Source organism: Sinocyclocheilus rhinocerous, unplaced genomic scaffold, assembly GCF_001515625.1.
Source record: "Sinocyclocheilus rhinocerous isolate Xijiao unplaced genomic scaffold, SAMN03320098_v1.1 scaffold659, whole genome shotgun sequence".
In the NCBI taxonomy this organism is placed as follows: domain Eukaryota; kingdom Metazoa; phylum Chordata; class Actinopteri; order Cypriniformes; family Cyprinidae; genus Sinocyclocheilus; species Sinocyclocheilus rhinocerous.
This window is the reverse complement of record NW_015652995.1, coordinates 280,664-292,949: the sequence shown is the minus strand read 5'-3', so window position 1 is coordinate 292,949 and position 12,286 is coordinate 280,664. Positions and strand designations below refer to the sequence as shown.

At 39.1% G+C, this 12,286-nt stretch overlaps 1 protein-coding gene across 15 annotated transcripts in view; it reads right to left on the bottom strand.

The window, feature by feature from the left end:
- The window catches only part of LOC107715212 (myocyte-specific enhancer factor 2A-like), a 99,181-nt gene that overhangs the window by 6,655 nt on the left and 80,240 nt on the right, over nucleotides 1-12,286 (bottom strand). For 11 of the 15 annotated variants that reach the window (XM_016521277.1, XM_016521279.1, XM_016521276.1 and 8 more), the window contains one exon: nucleotides 1,408-1,595. In XM_016521277.1, the coding sequence (XP_016376763.1) occupies nucleotides 1,408-1,595 (188 nt within the window). The remainder of the gene's footprint in view (nucleotides 1-1,407; nucleotides 1,596-12,286) is intronic. The other 4 variants (XM_016521282.1, XM_016521289.1, XM_016521291.1 and 1 more) reach the window with 1 other exon arrangement.

Sequence of the window (12,286 nt, the reverse complement as noted above, 5' to 3'; positions counted from 1 at the left end):
CATTTTTAAATTTCACAAAATAAAATCCTTTGCAATTACGCAAATTACACAAAACATAAAACTTAAAAATTGTAAAGTATGAAAAGAAATTAAATCCAGGAAGTAATAACCATTAAAAATAAAAGAAATAGTTCAGTGATAATGGACAATAGATGAAAACAAATAATAAACTGCCAACATTGTCACATCTCTTACAACTCCAAACCTCTGTTTTTTTTTTGCAAAAAGTGCTAGTCAATACAATAATGCAAAGTGCTAGTCAATACTGTAATCCAAAGTTTCTCTCTATGTGCATTCTCATTCTCATTGAAAGTTCTGTGCAATACTTTTGGGCCAAATGAGAATTTTAGGGTGTTAATTCTTATCTCTTGTCATGTGCATATATCCTTTTGTTCAAAGCCAGCTGACAGTGTAGAGCTGTACAGTATTGAGGACGTTGAGCTTTCTTCTCTGTAGTGTCGGGCCAGTGCTGTCTTAATACCAGCACTCAATCAATAACAGTGGGGAGACACGACAAGGGCGACAAGATATTATCTGGCTCACAATCTGGGCTTCTGATTAAGCCTTCATCCCCACTCTGTCACACTGCGATGTGATTAATTTAATGCCATTATGTTCTAATGACAGCCTGTCTGCAGGCATACTCACAGGCCCTGCCTTAGTCTGTCTGTCTGAGCCAGTTCATTCACACACACACACACACACACACAAAAGGACACTCGCCATACGCGCAAAAATACACAAATGAATAATCCTCTGGGGTTCTTACTACTGATGACTTCAGATGCCACGAGCTTGGCATGTGGGATTTGTTTTGATTCATGATGGGTAAGAAACTATACTGCTTCCAAATGTTGGCGTAGTATTCCATATACTCCCATGCATATGTATATTTACGCTGAGCTAAGAGAGTCCTGCGTTACCTCAGTGCTATTTACCAAACAAGATTCTGTACATGTGCCGTGCTGTAGAAGAAACCCAAACAGCTTCTGCAGTTGAAATGAACAAATTATTGACCATTTTTAAACAAAATAATAATAATATTCTTTTTTTCTGCTTCCCATTTTATATTTTAGTGATTAATGAGGCTGACAGCTGGGTGTAGCCTCAGGTGCTGAATGTGGCCAGAGCTCTCTGCACCTTAATTATAATCATTTGAGAGGTCTTCAGATTCCTAGATGAATAATAGAAGGAGTGAGGGTACCTGGTTTTCTAATATTTTGCTCCACTGCTCTGCTTGTTGTGTAACTGACACTATTTTAGTTTAATTTCACTGTCAGCGAACTGATCTAAAGTCCATAATTTCACTCAAACTGTTCCGTGTGCTGATCAACACCATTTTTCAAGTCAATTTGGAACAACAGTCTTGTGGATGTGTGCATGAAGAATCAATTATTTTATACTCACCAGGGGTGGCATCATGCCCTTGCTGGATGGGGGGATGACGACTCTCAAGTCTGGCTTGCGGCTACCGATGCCCATGTTGCCCCCCGGTGGCGGCGGTGACTTCGCAGGCATGACTTTACCAAGCCCGTTCCCGCTGGGTGTACCCAGAAGCCCCGGCGAGCCCCTTGGGTTAACAAAGCCGTTTCCTGCTGAGACACACATATGGGTGGAAAGCATCATGGGATTGTGCTCTAATCGACCAATCCCCAACAGCCATCAGTCGATCGGACGACATGCCATTTCCCAGCTGCAGTCGTAGCATCTCATAGCATGCAACGTTAAGTGTTCCCGACCCTCTGGGAAAGTTCTAATAAGACTCTGGTAATTATCCCACACATTTACAAAAATAAAACATAAATTTTGAAATTGATGAGCCTTTGGTTCTGTTGGTGTACAATGGCGTCAAAGCTGTCTTTGTGTGTCCCAGAATGAGGAAAGCAATTCAGTTTAACAAATGTAGTGTGACTTGAGCTCTTTAAGAAGGAATGGCTAAAGTCATTACAACTGAGTGCAGCCATTCACTGCTATCAAAGGCAATTAAAGTGCCATTTTGGAGAAGAAATCTAAAAACGTTGGTGGGGTGTCAATGATATGTTTACATCTGCTGTACTTTGCCATTCCTAGTTCGAAACTGAACTACAGCTACTTTTATTCGGAACCTTCTCCTGCTGAATCTAGTGCAAATGGATACATTTAAAATTTGAATGTTAAATGTTAGCACATGCTGTAATGACCCAAAAAAGCACAATGAGAGGAACCCAGCATCAGTCTGCAAAACATCAACAACAAATACTGAAAAGTTTGTGTGTGAATGATGTCATCACATGAGAACGAACAGGCTAATCCATCAAGTCTGCACCTGACTGACCTCACACCCGTATACTATATATATTGCAGGTTTCTGGTTTCATGTGAACGTCAGAGCTTTACAAAGATGTCTTTCTACCATCTGCTGGTCCACATTGTTAGCAAGTTCCTTCACACAACCATCTGAAATATTCTCTAACAATCATGGGTCATTTACCCACACAATGTGTAACCTCCAAAGACAAACACAGGAATTACAATTGGCCAACGTTCAAACCAAAGCACAATCACCCCTAAGGTCTCTGTTTCAATGTTTTCTTTCGTCAGTATGAAAAATGCTGAGCAACTAAACAACAACCATCAGGCAAACAAGTGCAATGTCTTTTGGTTTTCAGAAAAGGTCCATTTTATTTCCATTTGCTTGGAACTGTGCATACAGCAAAGTGCAATGTCATTTCCGTGTGTTTTTCTCCATAACAGCAGCTTGATTCAATGTTAGTCATGGGGCTTTTTCTGCCCCCCACCCAATGCTCATTTCCTGTGGGGGCTTGCTGTGGGACAGCAAGAGAGAAGGCCATCATCAGAGAGACAGAGAGCAGAGACATGCACTTACTGTGTCTCTGTTAAAGCACTGCTGAGAGCGACACATACACGTAATGCTCACAGCTCAGTATTTAATAAATACAGGGCTATACCCATAGGAAAGAAAAATCAAAAGTGAGATCTCTTTAACATCTCAAATATTTCTCCTAGACAGAAATGAGGTTACTTTAAGATTGAGTGGAGATTTTTGCTTGAGTTTTTGCTGCTTCTCAAACTTGTCTCCTGAGACAAAAACTCTTAACAATCTCACAATGGTCTCCTGTAAAGCTTTAGAAGAGATCTCAACAACATCACACACTGGTGGTCTCATATTTATCTCCTTTAAAGTTTTAGAAGAGATTTCATCATCATCACACACTGTGCTCATATTGTTCTCCTTAGTTACAGACACTGGATCTCTCACATTTGTCTCTTTCAAAGTTTTAGAAGAGATCTCAACAATATCACACAAGTGTGCATGAAGCCAAGAACTTGAAAGGCATTAAATAAATGGCTTTTATTTATCATACATTCAGAGTTAAATGCTATATTGAGAGAGAAATAATGCAGAAATAAGGATAATGTTACTTTTTATAGAACAATTTTTATGTTCTTAGGCAAATAATTTGTTGTTGGAAATAGTAATGTACCGGATGGCTTTAATCCAAACTTATTTAAAGAAAATGTAACCCTGGAGCTTTCTTTGCTGAAAGGCACATAAACGGCTTATGACTCAGTCTTGATTATTAATTGACTAATTTGATTATTAATACATATTATATGGTAGAAATGTTTGAGCTCATAGAGGCATTTGACTTGATGCACACTTTGTAAAGTTATTGAGATCACTTCTGAAATTTAGAAGAGACAAATGTGAGAGATCCAGAGTCTCTAGCTAAGGAGAAAAATCTGAGTACAGTGTGTGATATTGTTGAGATCTCTTCTAAACATTTGAGGAGACACGTGTGAGAGATCCACAGTCTCTAGCTAAAGAGAAAAATCTGAGCACAGTCTGTGATGTTGTTGAGCTCTTGTTTGAAACACTGGAGGAGACAAATATGAGACCACCAGAGTCTTTAGATTAGGAGAAAAATCTGAGCACAGTGTGTAAAGTTGTTGAGATCTCTTTTAAAGCTTTAAAGGAGACCATTGTGAGAGTGTTAGAGTTTTTGTCTCAGGAGACAAGTTTGAGAAGCAGGAGACTCAAGCAAAAGTTTCCATTCAATCTTAAGGTAGCCTCATTTCTGTCAAGGAGAAATATTTGAAATGTTAAAGAGATCTCTTTTTTATTTTATTTTTCTTCCCTTTGGCTATCTAGCTTCAATATCATTTATCCACAACATTTCAATCAAAGACAATACATTCATTGTCATATCTGAAGTTGTTTTATGTAGACAGTGTTTTATTGCACAATGATTTAACAGAGGAAACCATAACCTATATTTACATGCAAAAATGGGCTGTACGAAACAAAATTTTAATTATCTTTAAAAAAAAAAAAAAACTGGTACACTAGTGTTACATTTGTTCTATCTAAAAATTCTAAAAACAATAAAAATAAAAAAAGTCTTAAAAAATCTTAAATAAATAAATAAAGGTATTACTCTTATACTAAACATCTTGCACTTGTAAGTCCTTTCTAGTGTGTTTGGAAAATGTGGTGTATATACAATGCTGGACATTGAAGAATTTAAACATTTAAACTAGTAACCCTTGATATTCTGAAATGTTTAATGCTATTTAAATGATAGTTTTAGTATTTACAATATTAGTAAAAGTTTAACATTTCTCCTAAAATACCTGTCTCTACTCCTACTGTCCTGACCATTAAAGGTGAAAAACCCCATTGTAATCAAACAAAAATAAAAGCAACCTCTGAGCAGTAAAACATTTGTATAATGGAGTCTTGCAAGAGATTACAGCAAGACAATAAAGAGATCTCCCATGTTTCTCTCACGTTTCTCTCCCATTGTCATTTTGGATTTTTTTTTAATCAAATATTTCTCATGTCTCATTTGCGTCTACTTCCATTTCTCCTAAGGAATTTTAGGAGAAACATCTGAAATGCTGTTGATACTAAAATGAGAGATAAATGAGAAGCTCATCTAAGTCTCCTGAGCTTAGGAAAAGCAACCACTGAGCAACTTTTTCCTATGGGTATCTACAGACAGAAATACTCAAAAACAGACAGGAAACAATCAAATTAAGTGGGCTCAGGAAATGATCCAAGCAAGATTTCAACTAGGGTCACCCACATATAACATGTCGGTGCAAGTTCACTACTCAACAGGTCACTGAGACAACTTACAATATGTTAATAGCAGATTGTAAGAGAATTTCAGTTGAAGCTAAATCTTCATGCAGTTTCCAAATCTCAATGAATATCACCCATCTAACTTGGATTAACAAACAAAAGCAAACTATTTGTGTGGTATAATTAAAAACTTGAGGACTACATCAGATGTTTCATCAGTTGTCTTAGAATAATAAATACCTTTCATGAAATTTGGCAAGTAGAACATTAACATTTATTCATTTTTCAGATATATAACACATGTAAACAGTTTTTTTTTAATTAATAACAATATATTTACATTTATCTTACAATAAATATCAATAAATTATCTTATCTATATTATAGAATCTTAGAACTTAGAATGCATATAAAATCTTAGAACTGCATACTTCAATTTGCATTATGTAATACTTTGATGACTAAATGCAGAAAACCGTACTAATGAAGAATAAGTAGGTGTGTCTTAATTTTTGGCTGGTACTGTAAATGCTTATTCAATTGACAGGAAATATAAAATGAATGTAAGCACTGGAGTGTGTGAACCTGTAGTGAGAGGGAGGAAAATGTCTTGTAATTACTGTAAAAAAGCACAGCGGCAGTGCATTGCTCTGATAATGATCAAAAGGAGGGAGGATGATATCATTACGTTGAAATGCTCCCAATTTCTGAAAAAGGCGCCTGTTCTCAAAAAGGCGGAATGTGTAACTGAGGCCCTACTGAGACATAAGCAGCTCTGATTCTGAGCTGTAACCAGTGTCCCCACCCCTCTCGCTCTTCAAACACCATGTCTATGTAAGTCGCACATTGAATCCTCTCATACTGAACAGAGTGGAACCCAATGTCACAATTCCTAAATGAACACCAAATACAGAAGAGTTATGTCAAATTACATTGCTGTCTTGAACAATGCTGCTTACTTTCATAAAATAAGTTTCTCGCTCAGCTCTGAGTAATGCATGATCCTATGGGAGCATGGTTACATAATGACCCACTTTTCAAAACAAATAATTTTTGTTTCTTTTCAAAGCAAGGCTGTTTTGATATAAAGCACCAGATAAGACCTAACCATTTACAAGTCATCATTACCTTGAGCAACGTAGTGTCTTCAGAGGGGCAAGTATGCATGAATGAGAAAAGACTAATGGATTTCAAAATCAAAGCTTCACCTCCCTAATAGATTAAGAGGAACAGAGTCCAAATTCTAATTATAGTCTTAATTAATGAGGCTGAACAGTACCTCTTAACGGGTGCAGCCATATTGTTTTGGCTCTGGAAATCATGCACAGGAACAATGTGAGCTGGGAAAAGAGTTCCAACTGTTGGTGCCAAAAAAGAAAAAATTCCAATTCATATTTTACTTGGAGAGCCCTTTTGAAAAAAAAAAAAATATCATTTGTAATACCTCCATGAGGAAAGTAAAAAAAAAAAAGACTGAGAGGACTGGATCGGGATGACGTGGACCTCAAGATATAGTTAAGTAACTGGCATATAAACGCTCTTTCGAGAAACATTCTTTTGACACACAAACAGGGCTTTAAATAACAGGGCTCCTCAACAGCCTTTCATTCTTCAGTATTAATGAAGGAAGCTGCGCAGCTTCTAGGCGCGCTGCATAACAGATACAACTTCGTTTTTAACAGAGATGGTCCTAAACGGCCAAAAAGCACATCTGTGCACACTACTCAAAACTGAACTCCAGACTTCCTCAAAGATTGGTTCATCAGATTACTAATTGGTGCTCATCAGAACACAAATGATGTATTTCTGGAACCATTATGTTTGCATCACTTCCTCTTTGTGCACGATCACGCATTGTGAACTTTGGCGTAATCTGCAAGCTGAGAGCTTGCTCTTATAGCTTGAATAAGGTGTCTTTATCACATCAGCTCGTAGTGCCAAATCTATTGCAGTGCACTAATTGAATGTGTGGGATCTGCTCTTCTAAAGTATCAGCCACACCTCTGTGCGAAAGCACATGACGAAAGCACATCTAACAAGACTTCACATCGTTTCAATTTTAATTAAATTAAGTTGCCAAACCGTCAACTTAGTTGCTTAAACATATTGAATATATGGCATTTTATCTCTTTAATACTTGACACACCAGTATTATCAGAAAACACAAGGTCCTAACATGTTACGTTCTCATGGTTATCCAACTCTGAAGCACAAACCCTTACACAGACCTTAGAAGTGGTTCTGTTAAGATGGAGATGATCGAAAGATCTCTTGGATCAAAGGAGATTGAGCACAAATCATTTGAGGATTATTTCACCTTCTGGAGTTGTGGGCTCTTCAGCAATAAGTGGTTTTGTGCTGGGCTGTCTCCATTCTGCATTTACACACACAGAGAACCTGTGCTTAAGGAACCAGGACAGATGTTAAAGTATGCTGGGACAACTGACAAAAAAATTGAACTAAATTTAGAGAGGGCTGATAATGCCCAGCTTGAATTGCCTCATTCAGGCTTACAATGTTCTAAACTTCTGACTTTTCTCAATTAGATTTCAAGGCAATATATATTCAAATAAAAAGCATATTATATAAAATTGAATAATATAAATATATAGAAAAATATACAATTATCTAATAAAATAAAATAATATAAAATAATCCATCAATGACATTTTGTCTGCTTAAGTCTGGGTCTAGATTGATTTGAAAAATTCACCATGTGGGAAGAGATTTTTGTTTTCTCTTTCGTGTCAATACAAAAAACAGTGCCAATGATTTGTTAGTCAACAATGGGATCTGGGTCATTTGAGAGAAACTAGGCCTTCTGTTCCCCGCAAAAGTCAATAACAAAATAAAATCTGAAACGAAGATGATCCGAAACCAAACATTCTGCTGGAATCATGCTGAGCTTCCATATCAGAGAACTCTGAGAGGAAACTAAGCCATTTTGTTTCACAGTGCTGATGATTCATCCTGACCTCCAGCAACTGTACATAGTTAGGTAACACCGAATTGCTTCAAAAGAGAAAGAATTGTGCTACAACACGAGCCTGATATTTCACGAACAAAAAGATTCATTTGCACCCCAGCTGGGCATGTCAGCATGATGAAAAAGCTTTCTTTCCCCGAAGAGGAGAGCCGGTGTATGTGCTTAGATTAACGCTTGGATCCTCTTCACCATTCCTTTGGCTTAACTGGTCATCAGAGCATTGCGCTGAACTCATTCAGGCAATATGAGGTCGCTCTACACAGGGGAGAGAGCAGAAGAAGAGTGCTATGAGCCGCATTCCTGCAGGCTCTGCTCTGAGATGTCTCTTCTCCCCCAGTGCCTTCTGCTTGTGAAAAATCATAAGTATGCAAGGAATGGCCATCTGACAGGAGCACTAAAGTGGTTCCTCTCCAAGGCAGCCACGCTGGTCGAGGCTGTTTGGAACAAACAACAGCTGCGCTATGTGATCAGAGATCCAAAGTGCGCTATGTGACCACAGAGCCAAAGGCCTGAGACCTCTGGGCATACGCTCCTCGCCACACCCCATAATGCCACTGTCAACTAAGCACTGTACGTCCAGTACCTTAAATCTCCCCAGATACTCTGGGCTGGGCCATCACTAGACCTGGGCTAGAGTGGCTGTAGCCCCAAATCTTTCCTGAATGAAAAGTAATTTAACTTCAATTTATTCAATCCTTCATTATTTATGGGAAATTAATAAACAAATTACACCATAAATGTATATTCATCAATAACAGGCCTAAACATTCTTAAAATTTCTCAAAACTAGTTGCGGTTTTTGGCATCTGAGATGACAGCAAAGACGGCAGTGTTCCCATGGGCAGCACAGGGCACCGTCCCTGCATAGATTCACACACTCCATTTCTCTATCACTCATCTGCGACAGTTTCACGGGACTGTGCTCACTCTCTCTGAGCTATATTTCGCTTCCCCCTCTTGCTTCTGCTGCCTATGGTAAAAGTCTTTGTACCCGCTCAAAGTCAAAAATAGGGGTTGTATTGGCACAGTACAAGTAAAAAATTATCACCACCATATGCAAACCTTGATGCAGCATAGCCAAGTTAACATTCCTTCAAAATATTGAATTCCAATTTAAATGGTGTAGATATTTTTGCATTATGATATAGCATTAATAGGCTAACCCCCGGGTTTCATTTATATCTAGCAACATCCTTGTTTCAAATCTCTAAATATTGATTCTACAGAGATACAATACTGTCGCAAAGGGACTATGCTAGTGGGGACTGGCTCATAAATGTCTGACAATTATTAAAAGACTGATGAGAGGCATCAGGCGCATAATAGCAATGAATTCTACTCTATGTTACTGAAAAAGTACTCTGCGGTGTTCATTACCAAAAAGCTCTGAGTGTTATACTGTACATGATCTCATAGGAGACTCAAAAACCAATATGATCTCCCACTGTGTACATTCAATCAAGTGAGTCTCGGACACTTAGCACTCAGTAAGCGCATGTGTGTGTGTGTGTGTGTGTGTGTGTGTGTAGTTGGCAAAAAGATGGTTAAATACCACCTGTCTCTGCCTCTCACCGCCACAGAATGCTTATGACAGGTTGCCTGGTCATTGTGCACAACATTCTTAAAGGGATGTCATGGTCCGAATGCTTGCAGGGTTCTGCTGGGTCAGGCATTTAGCAGGCTTATGCCAGCCGTATAAGGACTGCTACAGTACAAGGAAAACAGATGCCCCTGTCAATAGGGGGAAGGAAACTCGAGGGGACCGGGAGGGATGGAGGCAGGGGGCCGAGGCCTTAATGGAAATGCTGAGTTTATTTACCTGCCTGTCTGAATCAGCTGCTGAAACATAGTTAACCGTTTCGTGCACAGACACAGACAGAACGGAACTTCTTGCTGAGCTGCATCTAATCTGCACCCTCACTACGTCTAATGATCCTGGTTGACTTCTATAGTGATAATTTTCCAAGTTTTCCAGAAAGAACACCCCCCCCCCGGCAAATTAGGGCAGGAGGAATCTTCTTCAAGATCATGTGAGAGAGCATGAATCTCACGGCCTGTTGTTCCAGCAGTCATGCTCTTGTGCTTGGGTGTTTTGTAATGTTGAAAAAGTAGCCCTAGTCTTTCGCTGACATAGACAAAGAGGCCCACTAGAGTACGGAGGCAACCCTTGTATTTGTAACTGTCAGGGAGGAACAGTTGGACATATGACCTTGTGTGCGTCCTTGGTGACTTGACAGTGTGTGTACACAAAAGCAACGGGGCAGAGACACTTGCAGCTGCCGCCATTTTCCGTCATCACGTGACTGTTTACACCCGCTCTATCAAACGCCCAAACCCACAAGTCAGTTCTGGCACAACTTAATGCTCATCCATCTGGGTGGAAAATGTGGCTCAGAGGCCTGTGAGACAACCTCTGAGGTTTTCTGTGAATGATAATTGTAATATGCTATTTTTCTTTTTCTTTTTCATGAGAAGCCATAGTAAAACCCTTGATAATATCCTTTATGTCCTCATAAAGGGCAGAGTCACTTCAACATCCATCACTGGCTCATAACAGTTTGGCCTAGATTTCCAAATATCAAGAGAGAGAAGGGGGTGGTGTTCTCTACTGTAATATGCCAGGTTTACTCTAAGCAGAGGAGATGTGATTGAGGGAGACCCGCTTATCTGGTCGCATGAGGAGCAGCGGTAAAGATGGTGCTACTCCATTAGGATGAAGAAAGAGGGCGACATACGTCCTGAAAATGATATCCCCTATTACAAATCAACCATATCAATCATAAAAACAGGAAGCAGATTCAGAAACCCCTGCGAAGCGAAACATCTATTGACAGAGGAGCTGATGCAGTCACCCCAGAGGACTTTCCCGCAGGGCTGGAGCCGACACCGCTCGGCACTGTGAGCTCTGTGAGGGCACCCAGCATGTCACCTAATGAGACGCACAAAATGAGATGATTAACCATCTGCATCTTTTATCTCTGAATGTGTGGGTACATGTGTGTGACAGGCCAGCCTTCACACGCAGCGTTGTGCTCCCTTTAGTGTGTCAAACACATTTCAATGTTGCAGAATTTTAAGGAGCGAAAGTGCTAACCCACTAAAGCAAGAATCACTATTGCTCATACTGAACAAACCTTTAATTCTTAGTATTAAACTTTGGTATGTATCATTGTACTACAGACATGAATGATTACTCAAATCATGTGGCTTGTTGAGCAGAAGTGTGATATTATTTATCTAAGGGATCTGACAACGGATGTGCGGGTCTAGTCGACTAGTCGACTAAACAGTACAGCTCCTACTAGTCGACACTGAAAACAATAGTCGATTACACGACAGAAAAAAAAAACAAAAAAACAAACATAATTATCATTCAAATTACCATAATTTTATGTTACCATCAAATTACCATTGTTACATTTAAAACATTTTAAATAACAAGTTAAAATAAAACATTTGAAAAATAATACATTATTTTTAAAAGTGTATCTGGGCGTAAACTACATTTTTACCTCAGACCTCGCATGAGTTTTCTTCGTGTCAGTTGTGGCGAGCTCAAAAGTGACCACGCGAAAAACGAGTAAGGTGTGGGATTATTTTGAATTAGAAGGAAACTGAAATGTTTTGTGTAAACTGTGTAATGTCAAATTGGCTTACAATAACTCTACTGGAGCCATGCGTAATCATATTCAATACAGGCACGTAGGCGTTAGCTTAGAGACTAGCCAAAGCCAGCTAATGTCAATCACGTCATTCACTACAGCCCGCCGCCGCTGCGATCCCGTCCGCGCCATCTATTCATCTAACGAAGACCCACTTTGGTGGTGGTGCGGGATGTCCAGGCGCTTTCTGAAACTCTGTCGGCTTGCTTTTCGTTATCTCTGCGTGCCTGCGACTTCAGTTCCTGCAGAGCGCGTTTTTTCAAGTGCAGGAATTGTTAATCGCCTTAGGTTCTGTCTTTATTTTTGTTCGTTTTGTTTTTAGATGATATAACCTAGGCTACATGATGAAGTATGTTTTTAAAAGCCGTTTTAATGCTATTCCTTGATAAAATTTCCTATAGTTTTTGACTTGTGTTTTAATAGGTTGACTAACGTTATATGAAGATGAAGAATTCTGTCAGGCTATTGATTGATTTTCCATTGTTCTGCATTTCCCCAGCTGATTTGAATAAATAAACTATGCTTTGGCCGACGTTAGTGTATACTCTT